We start from the raw sequence: 12,051 nt of genomic DNA on the forward strand, positions 1-12,051 counted from the left end.
TACCCATAAATGAAGCAAGTAAGCCCCTAAGGAAGTACATTGAGTCCATGTGGAATGCAGACGGACCCACTTCTATGAACAACCAGTTAACGTTATGTTGTAGGAGATGCTTATCTATCTAAAGGTCTATCCTATGTTGCATATGATTATAGAGAGTCATACACCAATCAAACATACAAATAATTTCAATGCACTGGCAAGGGATGTTTAGTGCAGTGAATCTTTTCGAGCACCATTCACAATATTGCCTTTGAGGAAATGACTTCTATATAATAGGAGAACAGCTCCTACGGTACGGGAACACTGACTTCAAGCTCGGACTTGGACTCTTTGGAAGAGAGCAAGTGATTTCGATTGGGACTCAATGGCCACGCAATCTCGGGCCTCGGCCACTCCCGCTACTCCGGCATGACAGCCGAAGTCGGACTTAACCTCGGATCACCAACTGGCGGGAAAAGGCCGAGGAGGCCTTATTCTCAACAATTGAAGGACTTGAATGTCAAAGGTGTTCATTTCGTTGAAAACAATACCATATTTATTTGAATATCTGTCAAAATATTGGCATATTGAGAAGAGGTTTAAAGCATGGCAGGGTAGATTGCAATGGGTAAAATATCGTGAAATTCCGTTCATCGCGCGTGTCGAAGCAATCCCAAAAACATGAGTACATGTATACAACAAACGTTTCTCAGTATGTCGCAGTAGGGTAGTCAGTATATCCTGTAGCCCAGTCACCAGAAGTCTTGCTGGTTTGAAGATGAGGGATATCCGGCATGTTATTGAGAGGCTTTCCATGCTCTACGCGCTTTGCTAGATCGGGATGTGTAATCCAATTGAATCCAATGGAAATTGCATCGAGTTTTCCGGCAGATATCAATTTTTCTCCTTCTTCGGCGGTTACTCCTGCGTTCAAAAATTTCTTGCCATTCTTAATTAAATGCCCATATGACTCGAGCACATCATGCTTTGTGGCTCGTGGAACACCTTGACCTTTTATCAGTTTCTGTCAATATAAAATATACCGGATTGGAAGACTTACCATCAAATTCAACATCAAAGGAAGGGGAATATCTGACGAGATTGAAATAGGAGAGCTTCAGTTTGTCGGCTTCCGAAATAAAGTACGAATAAGTGTCCAGCGTCTCTTGAAGGGGCATGCTTGTTGCATACTGTCAGTAAAAGTGACTAATCATATCGTATTAACGGTAAATAATGCGCACCCAACGTCGTTGTAACCTCCGCAAGGACTAAGTTTCAATGAAACGTTTTCTCCAAATACCTCGACCATTACTTTAAGAACCTCCAAGCCAAAGCGGGAACGGTTTTCAATACTCCCGCCCCATTGGTCAGTGCGCAAATTAGCAGTGCTGTCGAGGAATTGCTGAACAATGTAACCATTTGCTCCATGCACTTTTAAATTAGATCATAGTCAGCGTTGTACAATATTAATAAGGCTGAGATATTCACGCTCAACACCATCGAAGCCGGCTTCTTTAGCATTGACAGCGGCATGCTTAAACTGCTTGATGATCGTCCAGGGATCTTCAATAGCTGTAGGCTATGAATAATTTGCAGGAAAATCAACTGGAAATTCCACAAACAAGTCAAATGCTATCTTACCGTAACATAGCCAGGAACTCCAGGAATGGTCCTGAACTTGCCTCCACGAGCACTGATTGCGGAAGGACCATATACTGGCTACCAATGGAGTTGTTAAAGTTAACAATTAACTAGCCACATAAACAGTATGAAAGATCGCAGTACTTACGACTCCGGCTAGTTTTTGCTGTTCAGCCTCAGGATGGGACAAGCGACCGACTTTTGAAAAAAATAAGTCTAAAATTTAAGATTGGATATGGGATAACATCACCATGCCAAAGCTGTCATATACCTCCGTGTCAGTATTTTAGGCTCGTCAATAATAGCAAAATCAGACGAACTTGTGCGTAGATATGCCCTCCTGCTTCATGGACTGCATCTACAATATTTTTCCAACCTGCGACGTGCTTGGAGTCCCAAAGTCCAGGGGCATGGGGCCACTCAGTTCTGTCAAGAGGAAAACATTCAACAAACAATACACAAGCATCGTATTCTATCGGCGTACCCTTGACGCGTCACTAGAATGCCTTCTGTGACGATGAGTCCAGCTCCGCCTTTCGCACGTTGAACATAGTACTCCTTCATGAGATCACTAGGATACGTATCCGCTGCACGATTTCTAGTGAGCGCAGACATAGTAATACGGTTCTTCAGCGTTATAGATCCAATCTGAAGAGGGGTGAAGAGCGACTTGAAAGACATCTCGTTATGCGGTGAGGACGATTGAGTGGATAAGAACGACAGAGGTTATCCGGATTTTGCTGAAGGATGCCAGCATTTCTAATGAGCTTTTATACGTGTTCCTTACTACCCTAAACATCACTGACTTCCATTTATATCAAGGGCATGAGGGCCAATGTGTGGGCTGTAAAGATCAAATATTGCGGTTGAGTTAGACGGTTTACCGAGCATAGGAATGGTTATGTCATACCTGCAATGTGATCTGCCCGGCAGAATCCGAAATTTCCTTTCCACACTGTTGCCTTGATGGCTTTATTGTACAACTTCAAGGAAAAGTATTCAAGCATAAAAAATATATTTTACACTTTATTAGTTTTTGTTTCAAGAAAAAGACGTTAGTAGAAATCCAAGAAACCGTGTTTGCCTTCGAGCTGCCGAACTGCCGTGGACGCACCAGCACCTGCTATATAGGGCTTGATTTTCCCAGGGTAGTTCCTCGGTAAACTTCAGTCAGCGCAAAGTCAGCGTGGGTATTCACTTTTCATGGTAGCCCGTCCCAAGCCCGTCTAAGAAACTTGGGCCGATAAGCAGTTTCTTTTCTTTTTACAAATATCGGAAAATAATCCAAAAACTGCAGAGCTTATACGCTGATTGATCATTAACTTGTACTACTGTTAGCACAATTACACTACTGTTGAGCACCGTACGCTTAATCATTCTGATCAACTGGATTGGAGATAAGGTACAGCGATGCGTTCATGATTTTAGAGGGTGGGTTCAAGAACTCTGGTGCACAATTGAATTGAAGGGATATTGCTCAAATCTGACGCAAGAAAGTTGATATAGCACCATAGGCTGGGAGAGTACGCGGACTGGCAGAAATTATCATTTTCAGCTTCTTTGCATCCCCTGCTTGATGTCGGTGTCTTCTAGCTCACAACTGACTGTACAAATCTCTGCTTTTTTCCATATCTTTCTTGAGTTGTATGTATTGACAATTGTAATTTCTTTCACGAGAATAGGTCCGGGAAACCATTTGGCATTAGGCTGTTTGACGATCCTCAACTAGGTCTACCAGTTAGGGACGACATTTTTTTAGCTTTTCCCGTGTGTGAAAACAGAATAAGAAGTATGTGTATAACGATCAATAAAGAAGTATCAAGAGTGTACACCAACCAATCCTGAACTAGTTGAACTCTCCGGAGCGATCGTATCTTGAACCTATTAGACAACTTCGCCTGTCCATGTTGAGTTTAATTTTCACCGGCAGTACAGCCTCTCGCAATGTGATTGCTTTCATTATGGGCATAGAACGGACACCTCAGAGAAAACGGAATCTCAGCGGGCGGGAAGTCACTAATCATCGGACTTTATCGACTTGTTCCGATTCCTTAACCTAACCTAACCTCACCCAAAAATTCAAATGACTCACTTGCTTAGACTCGATCGGTAGCGAAGCTTACCGAAAGCACTAAAACAATTAAAAGCCTTGATAGACCTGAAGTCCTACCCGTTTTCTCTTTGATATGGAGTCAAACACAGCTCATATTAAAGCGACAAAGGTATCAGGTCAGACTGTGGAGGAAGCTCAGGCAGAGACGACCGCTCAGAAAGCATCTACCGATTGCGAGTCGGAGGTCAATCAGTTTCCGCCCATCCCAGTTCCAAGTCTATCAAAATGGTCGACACCTGCCATTCCCGAAAATGCGTGGTGTTCTACCGATTTCATGACGGGTGCTGGGATGGTGGTTATCCAACAAAATACGGAGAAGATAATAGTGTTATATTCAACGATGATGGATTATTGGTTTTTTCCCCGGGGCCGAAAGGACATCGGCGAGTGCATCGAGCAAGCTGCATTACGAGAGGCTCATGAAGAAGTGTGTCTATCTCCTGACCAAGTATCGGTTGTGTTTGATGCATGTTATAGTCGGGTTATCGAGTTCACTTCCTTCCTGTGGTCAATCCGACCCGCCAGCCCCACCCAACATTTACAAATGGGAACAACCAGACCGTGCTCAACACGGAACCAATATTTATGACCACCACGAACAAACCCCCCGGGGAAAGTGGTCCTGATGATTACGGGAAGGTATACCTGACTTTGTGGTTCATAGGCCAGATACCGGAGGATGCTGTAAGTACCTTTTGAATAACTGCTCATGCAGCGAATTTTGACCGTAAGGAACTCGAACACCAGAAATTCGAAGCCGGAACACGCACTGATGAAGAATTTCACTTCGAGACACACTTACTCTCATATGATGAAGCCGTGAAGAAGATTTGGTATAGCGAGCGCCCCGTCCTAAAATATGCATGGCATGTCTATCAAAAGACACTCGAGTTTACACGGAGTGTGCCTCGCGATTAAATCGCATGAGGTCGAAATCGGCCAAGTTGGCTTATTTTGCAATCATAAACGTGTATTTCGATATATAATACGCACCACAAATCATATCCCAAATAGCCAGAGAATGATGCAACGACAAAGTCAGGCTTCAACAAAGAACAAAACCCATAAAAGAAACCAAGGAAAGCTGTTGAAGTCCTCCGAGAGGGTAATAAAGACCGACATCTATAGTCCAATGAGTGATTTCAGCCTATTGACCATCAAAGATCTTGACTTGACGAGGCGACAGAACCAATCTCCAAGAACAATTCCCCACAGAACGTCGAAGAATGCCACACCACCGTTCTGAACAATAAAGATAGGTGAATCGACAGGGGTATTCAGGAACGGGCGACAATGCTTACTTTTCCTATAGTAATGACAATAATTTCTCTTGATCCTTTATAAGGCGATAGGGGTTTGTTGTGGATGGAGGCGATTATGTTCGCCGCTACAATGTTAGCTTGGTTGATCGACTTCATGTATTGCTTCTGTTCAGCATAATCAATGGCATCTCCGACGGCATATATATTGGGATGGTTCAATAGTCGCAGAGTAGGTGCGACCTTGATATACCCATTTTCCGTTAACGCGTCGGAACCTAATGATTTGGCGATAAATTCTGTGTTGGGTTGGGGACCTACAGTCGATATCTATAACCACCATTTGACATCATCCCCTGCTATCGTCATGTATGGCAGACGTACCACTAGATCTGCTTTGATGACTTTTCCGCTTTTAGTCTTGATGGTGCCGTTTTTAATCTGGGTATCTTCAACATATTCGCCAAAGATGAGTTCGATGTTGCGTGCAATTAACCGACTTTCCAACGCCCGTCTGAACTTGTCCGGATAAACCTTGTTCAAAACCATCCCTGCGGCTTGAACTATGGTGACTGATTTTTTCTGTAGATTACAACAATGAGGTGATGGGTTACAATCGTTAACAGAAGCTGATGAGCGTACCGGGTAAACATCAGCAATCTCGCCAGCGAGTTCTACAGAGACAATCAGCTCATAGTTTGGAGGCAGATTTTATCCATACCGATAGCAACTGCCCCAGCACCGACCAGGACGATGTTCTGAGCGGCTTCGATGTTGGCTCTGCTGGCATAGAAATAGTCTCGAATGTTGTTATTCGGGAAAGCAAAGGGTGCAGTCCATCTTGAACCAGGCGATAGGACCAAAATGTCGTACGGAATGCGCTCTTCGTTGGACAACACCACAACACCACCATTCTCGGATTTTTCGATCCCAGTGACTTCTGCTTGGATGAAGGTGCCGTTATTCTTGGAGAAGACGTCCTTCAGCGGTACGAGGATTCGCTTTTCGAGGTTATTGGGGTTGGAGACAACTGCTCTTGCCGTTGCAGGCAACAAGATAAAGTCCGGACGTGCGTCTATCAGAACGATGTTGAACTTTGCTGTATCTAGCTTGGTAGAAAGTGAGTGAGCGACCCGTGAGCCTCCGGCACCACCGCCCACGATAACGATGTTTTTGCGGTCGTCGTTCTTTTTTGACATTAGTGAAATTGATTGAGGAAGATATCATCCATGTGTTATGCCTCTACTTGACGATGTTCGTCGTAAACAAAAATTGAAATATTTTTGAACCATCGTCACCCGTGGGCCGATATGAAGAAATGCTTGGCAGAGAAGAAAAAATAAGCAAAATTAGTCAAAGAAAGCATGTGATTGTATTATGTATATATTAATAGTCGTAGCCCCTGATTGAAATGATCCAATAATGTCAGAGTTCCGTAGCGTGTTCGTTATCACTTGTTGCCAGACTCAAGTAGCAAGCCTCACAAGTAAGGCATAGGCTCTATATCATAGGGATCAATTAGAATATTAATATAATGCAAACACACAACCTGTTCGGTATCGAAATTGAATGGACCATAACAAAAGTCCACAGTCACCAGCCTTTAGTACGAGATGTCTATGATGATTAAGAGCCGCATCACTGCAAAGAATCGAGTTTTGACCCTTGTGAGGATACGAGGGAGGGTGCAGGCGTGTCTGGAAGAGGTGTCAGTTGTTCCATAGAAACACGCGAAGAAGATTCCAAAGCATCATTTGGCCATTTGCGAGAATCCAACAGGTCCCACCACGCCTTTGAAAATCTTTTAGGGTTTCTATATTCGTAACCGAGCTGTTCTTCGATGGTACGGTCAGATATTCTGTGATCGATGGTACGTCGGCGGTATTCACATATGGTGTCGCACATGGAGCGAAAGTGATTTTTTGGGGAGGCCCATTGGCTGAAGCGGAAGCCGTCAGGCTTGGTAGCAGCGTACGCAAAGACAGACGAAGTGTAGAAGAACAGGCTCGGGCGACAATGTTCTGGGGTCCACAGGACCATTTCTGTTCTCAGAGCTTCTTCTATATAGACGAATATAGACTGGTAGGTGTCGCTCAAGCTTTTCAAAGCATCCCCGCATTCAAAGGCGTCTAGAGCGCAATGGGCGGAGGTCGTTAAAAACGGTTGAATGATCTCGCGCCGTACCAATGCATTATTGACAATCGACGTTGGATCAGAGTTTTCTTGGATCTTCTGTAACAGGATTCGAGTGAAATCGGCAATCGGTGTAGCATAAGCTTGAAATCGCTCAGTTCAGTATAATACGTTGAGTGGTATTAAAGCTGGAGTAAATACCTGAAAATTCGTCCAAGTTGTACGGCAATTGACCAGTCCATACATCAACTATTAGCCTGAATCTAAGGCATCTCGGAATGCGGTTTAAATCCTTTGGGACAATCACATCCTTGTTATGGAATAAATAGGTTAAGAGGCGGATCCTAAGCTCGGTCTTCATGCTGGTGGCAATACCATGTTGACGATAGAATAGGAATGCCTCCACATTTTGTTGGTGCAAAGGAATCGATAGTCTTTTTACAAGGGCATGCAGATTCAAGGGTGCCTGGTCAGCAACCACCCACTTGGGCAGCAACACACCGTAGCGGGATCCTAAAAGATCATGAAGGTGTGAGCTTTGTAGACAGAAATCGTCGATGCTCTGGAACATCCCGCGTGTGATGGAAGGTTTCAACATTTTCTGAGAGATCTCGGTGAAAGAGTAATACGCCGCAGAAAACAAATCATCTTGTTGACTTTGCTCGCGTAGACCGTGTATGATATCATGGATTGGCACAGTCTCTAGTTCATCATGGCCACGCTGGCTTATCGAATGCTTAAAAACGTCCCGCATGTAATAATCACGCAGGGCAACCCATTCCAAATCAAAGTCGGTCCATTTTGGATACAAGAACGAACGCATAATAGGGTATTGAACAAGGTTGTTTATTGGTTTAAAATCTTCTGGTTTGGGGGTTGTCTTCCGAAAGCGAGGCAAAAACACTCCAGGAGCATATCGGTAGTGCAAACGGCGCAAGTATCGGCCTATCCTATGCCGCAGTTGATGCAGAGTGATCCCAAGGTTTCTGACCGCGCGTGCCTGAGGAGATTTATAAGGACACTGGCTGGGTGGCCTGTTGTATATCTCTTCTGGATACAATGCTCGTTCATCCCCAGAACCAGAAGGGTAATGATCCTTGTGTGTTGCGAGTCTGAGGGAGAGCACAAACATCTGAAGCCATGGAAGTATGGTTGTCGCAACAAGAAAGATCAGGACAACGCCAATAATAACAGTAACTGGGATGGTGACATCTAGGTGCCCAATCGCATGCAAAAAGTCGATGGTTCCCCCGAAAAAAAGAATCAAGGCCGACTGGAGGAGCAATGGCAAGCTCGTGAAAATCTTGGGAACGTGCCACGTCTTTAATCCATCGGCTCTCATCATGAACAAGGCATACTTTTGGCGAGACGTGAGGTTCGTCGAGTAGGACTGGTGCTCTCGCAGCCATTGGAGAGCGATGATACCCACGAGGACCGTGGTCAGACTGAGAACAAGACTGATGAACCAGAAGGTGTTGACTCTGACAGCTGAAGGCGTTGGAGAGAACGGAAGCGGCACGAGGGGAAGTGCTGTAGAATTAGAGCGGGAAGCGCCGTCGATATGTATTGCAATGTTCGACAGAAGAATCAAGATTGTATCGTTCGGATCCGGCTGCAAAGATTTGTATGATTCTACAATGAAAGCCGTGACTACAGCAGAGAACAGTCCAGCCTCACAAAACTTCGTTACAATTCCCTCAGACTCGAGCACAATGAAAGAAAACTCACGAAAATAAGAAGGTTTTGTACCTCGTCTTTCCATGAATCGCAGCGCATTTTATCGTTCTTCAACAATGGCTTCAAAAGGGTCTCCCATGGGTCGCCTTCTGGCCTTGGAGGAGCATGCTTCAGTGGATCATCGAGATTCCAATAAGGCGGAGCTTCTTGGAAATCATTTTCGTTTGCCTGAGTATCGGGGGTATCTGGACTATCGTTGGAAGACATGGTATTGGCACAAAGGCATCGGGTTCAACTTGCCATCTGAACATTTCGACTTCAGACTGTCAGTCGGAGTTCTGGCAAAAACCGAGGCATATCGCCGTAGTAATCCCTGGCTTTTGGGTTGAGGATGATCGATGAATCCTTCAGTACCTGTATTGAAGATGAACGTTGGTCGTAAGAGCAGTAAGAAGAGGATAAAGGTCACGCAGGGATTGGTGTTGTTTACACCACCTTATTTGGTTGATGATACGTACGAAATTCAATGAAGTGCAACTCAGCTTACTGGGGTCTCCAGATGTCCATAGAAGTTAGAACACATAGAGCAACGAAACAGCCGGTGCCTTCTTACCGTAGTGTTCACCTCAGGAAGGTGTGCTGGAATCTAGGATTACATTGACGTCTCGGCCATGAAGTACAGCAATATGAATGGACTAGTCTACTTCTATCACCGTACCGCGCTGCACACTTCCCCATCCTACAATGAAAAAGAAAAGTAATACGTCAACAAGAGTCGAGCGATGAAACCCAGGAAAATTAAGACGTACCGACAAGACGCCAATGCTTCTCAATACGACGTGAAAGCGCGACCTTCTCGCCGATCTCAGTACAGGCTGGCGATGTCAGCTGAATCTTGGCCAAATCAGCCTTGACGCTGACGACACGTCCACCGGTCGAAGTCGATCCGATGTTGATGAGCAGCAGCTCGTTTTTAACGAGTTTCGAGACTTTGGTCTGCTTTTTGTCTTCGGTTTTCACACCGAGGAGACGGCGGAGAAGGAATAAGCTAATTTCCAATTCTGTAGGCGGCAACAAACCAATAAAATCAGTCGTGATTTGTGAGGCGAACGGAAAATGCAACACCAACCGGTATAAATTTTTGGAAGTTTACCAACAGCACCAAGAACTTGACCGACAAGACGGTCAGCTCTGCAAAGTGTAGGGTCAATCCTTGTGCCGACACCAATGAGGCCTCCGGGGACGGCGAATGACAAGAGATTGTTTTCGGCGTGAAGGGACATAATTCGGCTGAAAATGGGCTTGCATTTGTTGCGCCCAGCGCTATCCTTTGTGACGACACCTGGACGGATCTCGACTTCAAGGCCAAGTCTTAGGACTCCAGTGAGGATGGAACCACCAGCTACACCTCCCTTAAGTTCGTCGACCTCAGCACCGGGTTTGTTGACATCAAATGAACGAATAACGATAAGGCGGGGATCTGAAAGGAAGTCGCGAACGGGGATGGGGATGCGCTTAACAATGTATTCGTTGACGGCGTCAATGTTATACTTCAGCTGGGCGGAAATGGGGACAATGGGTGATGATTCAGCCACAGTTCCTGTAGATCAGCCGCTCAGTAACTCAGAGTATGAAGGGGGGAGGACATTGACGCACCCTTGACGAAAGCAGCGATACTCTTCTGGTGCTCGAGGGCCTGTGATTCCTTAATCAGATCGACCTTGTTTTGCAGAATGATAATATTCTCCAGCTTCATGATCTCGACAGCAGCAAGATGCTCGGAGGTCTGAGGCTGCGGGCAGGTTTCATTTCCGGCGACAAGCAACAAGGCAGCGTCCATGACAGCGGCTCCGTTCAACATGGTGGCCATCAGAATGTCGTGTCCGGGACAATCGACGAAAGAGACATGGCGGACGAGCTTCATTCTGTGGCCACATCCTGGGCGTTCACAAGGAGGATTGTCCTCCTTGGATGAGGGGTAGGATCGGTAACATCCTGGCCGCGGGCATGCTTCGTTTTCGCATTTGTAGATCTGCAAAGACGATTAGATGATCTGCCGGATTGTCGACACTGATGCAGCAGGACGCACTTTAGCATTAGCGTATCCAAGCTTGATAGTAATATTTCGGACCAGTTCGTTCTTGAACCTGACCGTCATAACTCCAGAGATGGCCTTGACCACCGTCGATTTTCCGTGAGCGACATGACCGATAGTGCCTGTGATCAAAATTCGATAAATTTCATCTTATAGAAGATGGAATTGACTAACCCAGATTAATTGTCGCCTTTCAATGCCCCATATAAGCCCTACAAATTCGAGAAAAGATCTTCAAGTATGCGCACCTGTTTCGAGATAACCTCCGGAGAGAGAGGCGTTAATGTGGTAACATCGACATCGACTGTCGGGATCTCGTCCATGACCTCGTCCTCATCGTCCTCCTCCTCTGACTCAGACTCCTCTTCGCGCTTTTGTAGTGTCTCGTCGCCTGGCATGGTCTCTGGTCGTAGGATCTGGGCTTTGTGTAGAAAACGGACGACAGGTTTTAGACTTTTGTGATAGATACGCTGCAAATGGTGACTAGAAAATTATAAGCGGAGTTTCAATTTGATGATTATCGAACCGAAACTGCACGCCAGCTGGTGTGCTCTCTCGTGAATCCATGTTGTGTACCGTCTTCAATCAAATGTAGGGTATAAATTTCGCCATTGATATTCCGACGACTTCCACATAGGTTGCACATTGACTAACTTTACAGACTTTGCACGCTCACGCAAGTCATAGTTGTGGCCTTGTCGGCGAAGGGTAGGTAGTCCAAAGATATATGTTGGCCTTTTCTCTCCTAAAGAAATCTGATGTGATGTGCCTTCAGGCATTAACTTGCGTTGGCTATACAACTTCTGAATCAGGGCTGTGTTTTACGAAGTAGACCCTATCTTCTGAGAACTCCATTGCAACTTTTGTATTGCATATGCGCGAGGTCGTCGAGCTCGGAGTCTGACGAGCCAAGACCAAGGCAGTCGGTCACTCTTGCCTTCTCCTGAGTAGCGGCTCCACGGCCATTGCAATTTTGCTCTACATTATGGGATTGATGGCCTGTGATGGTGGCCAATCCGACATCAAGACATAATTTTTCGGAGTCAGCCCCTGGAAATATGCAACAAATTCCGGCGTGGTCTATCATGACGACCCCGGCACTCTTTTTCTTATCCCACTTGCACCATCTGCTGCGCGCGAACTATAATCAAGGT

At 45.5% G+C, this 12,051-nt stretch overlaps 5 protein-coding genes across 5 annotated transcripts; 1 reads left to right on the forward strand and 4 right to left on the reverse strand.

The window, feature by feature from the left end:
* Positions 1–688: 688 nt before the first annotated feature.
* JR316_0011034 (NADP-dependent oxidoreductase lnbE) lies at positions 689–2,301 on the reverse strand (the record flags this gene model as incomplete). Its single annotated transcript, XM_047896698.1, has 8 exons — positions 689–964; positions 1,023–1,158; positions 1,221–1,410; positions 1,468–1,558; positions 1,621–1,698; positions 1,769–1,818; positions 1,937–2,046; positions 2,105–2,301. The coding sequence occupies 8 exons, from the start codon at positions 2,299–2,301 to the stop codon at positions 689–691; spliced, it is 1,128 nt and encodes a 375-aa protein (XP_047744743.1).
* A 1,505-nt stretch (positions 2,302–3,806) lies between these two features.
* JR316_0011035 (Diadenosine hexaphosphate hydrolase) lies at positions 3,807–4,651 on the forward strand (the record flags this gene model as incomplete). Its single annotated transcript, XM_047896699.1, has 3 exons — positions 3,807–4,160; positions 4,211–4,417; positions 4,481–4,651. 3 exons carry the CDS (start codon positions 3,807–3,809, stop codon positions 4,649–4,651), a joined length of 732 nt encoding a protein of 243 aa, XP_047744744.1.
* Positions 4,652–4,855: 204 nt separating this feature from the next.
* On the reverse strand, positions 4,856–6,191 carry JR316_0011036 (Apoptosis-inducing factor-like protein B; the record flags this gene model as incomplete). Its single annotated transcript, XM_047896700.1, has 5 exons — positions 4,856–4,975; positions 5,035–5,322; positions 5,377–5,574; positions 5,635–5,666; positions 5,714–6,191. 5 exons carry the CDS (start codon positions 6,189–6,191, stop codon positions 4,856–4,858), a joined length of 1,116 nt encoding a protein of 371 aa, XP_047744745.1.
* A 439-nt stretch (positions 6,192–6,630) lies between these two features.
* JR316_0011037 (uncharacterized protein) lies at positions 6,631–9,069 on the reverse strand (the record flags this gene model as incomplete). The annotated part of the gene is made up of 3 exons (XM_047896701.1): positions 6,631–7,268; positions 7,327–8,797; positions 8,854–9,069. 3 exons carry the CDS (start codon positions 9,067–9,069, stop codon positions 6,631–6,633), a joined length of 2,325 nt encoding a protein of 774 aa, XP_047744746.1.
* Positions 9,070–9,497: 428 nt separating this feature from the next.
* Positions 9,498–11,295, reverse strand: JR316_0011038 (Eukaryotic translation initiation factor 2 subunit gamma; the record flags this gene model as incomplete). Its single annotated transcript, XM_047896702.1, has 7 exons — positions 9,498–9,541; positions 9,612–9,863; positions 9,932–10,402; positions 10,459–10,834; positions 10,892–11,019; positions 11,072–11,087; positions 11,146–11,295. The coding sequence occupies 7 exons, from the start codon at positions 11,293–11,295 to the stop codon at positions 9,498–9,500; spliced, it is 1,437 nt and encodes a 478-aa protein (XP_047744747.1).
* Between the last annotated feature and the right edge of the window lie 756 nt (positions 11,296–12,051).

The sequence above is a fragment of the Psilocybe cubensis genome, chromosome 10, assembly GCF_017499595.1.
Source record: "Psilocybe cubensis strain MGC-MH-2018 chromosome 10, whole genome shotgun sequence".
NCBI lineage: Eukaryota > Fungi > Basidiomycota > Agaricomycetes > Agaricales > Agrocybaceae > Psilocybe > Psilocybe cubensis.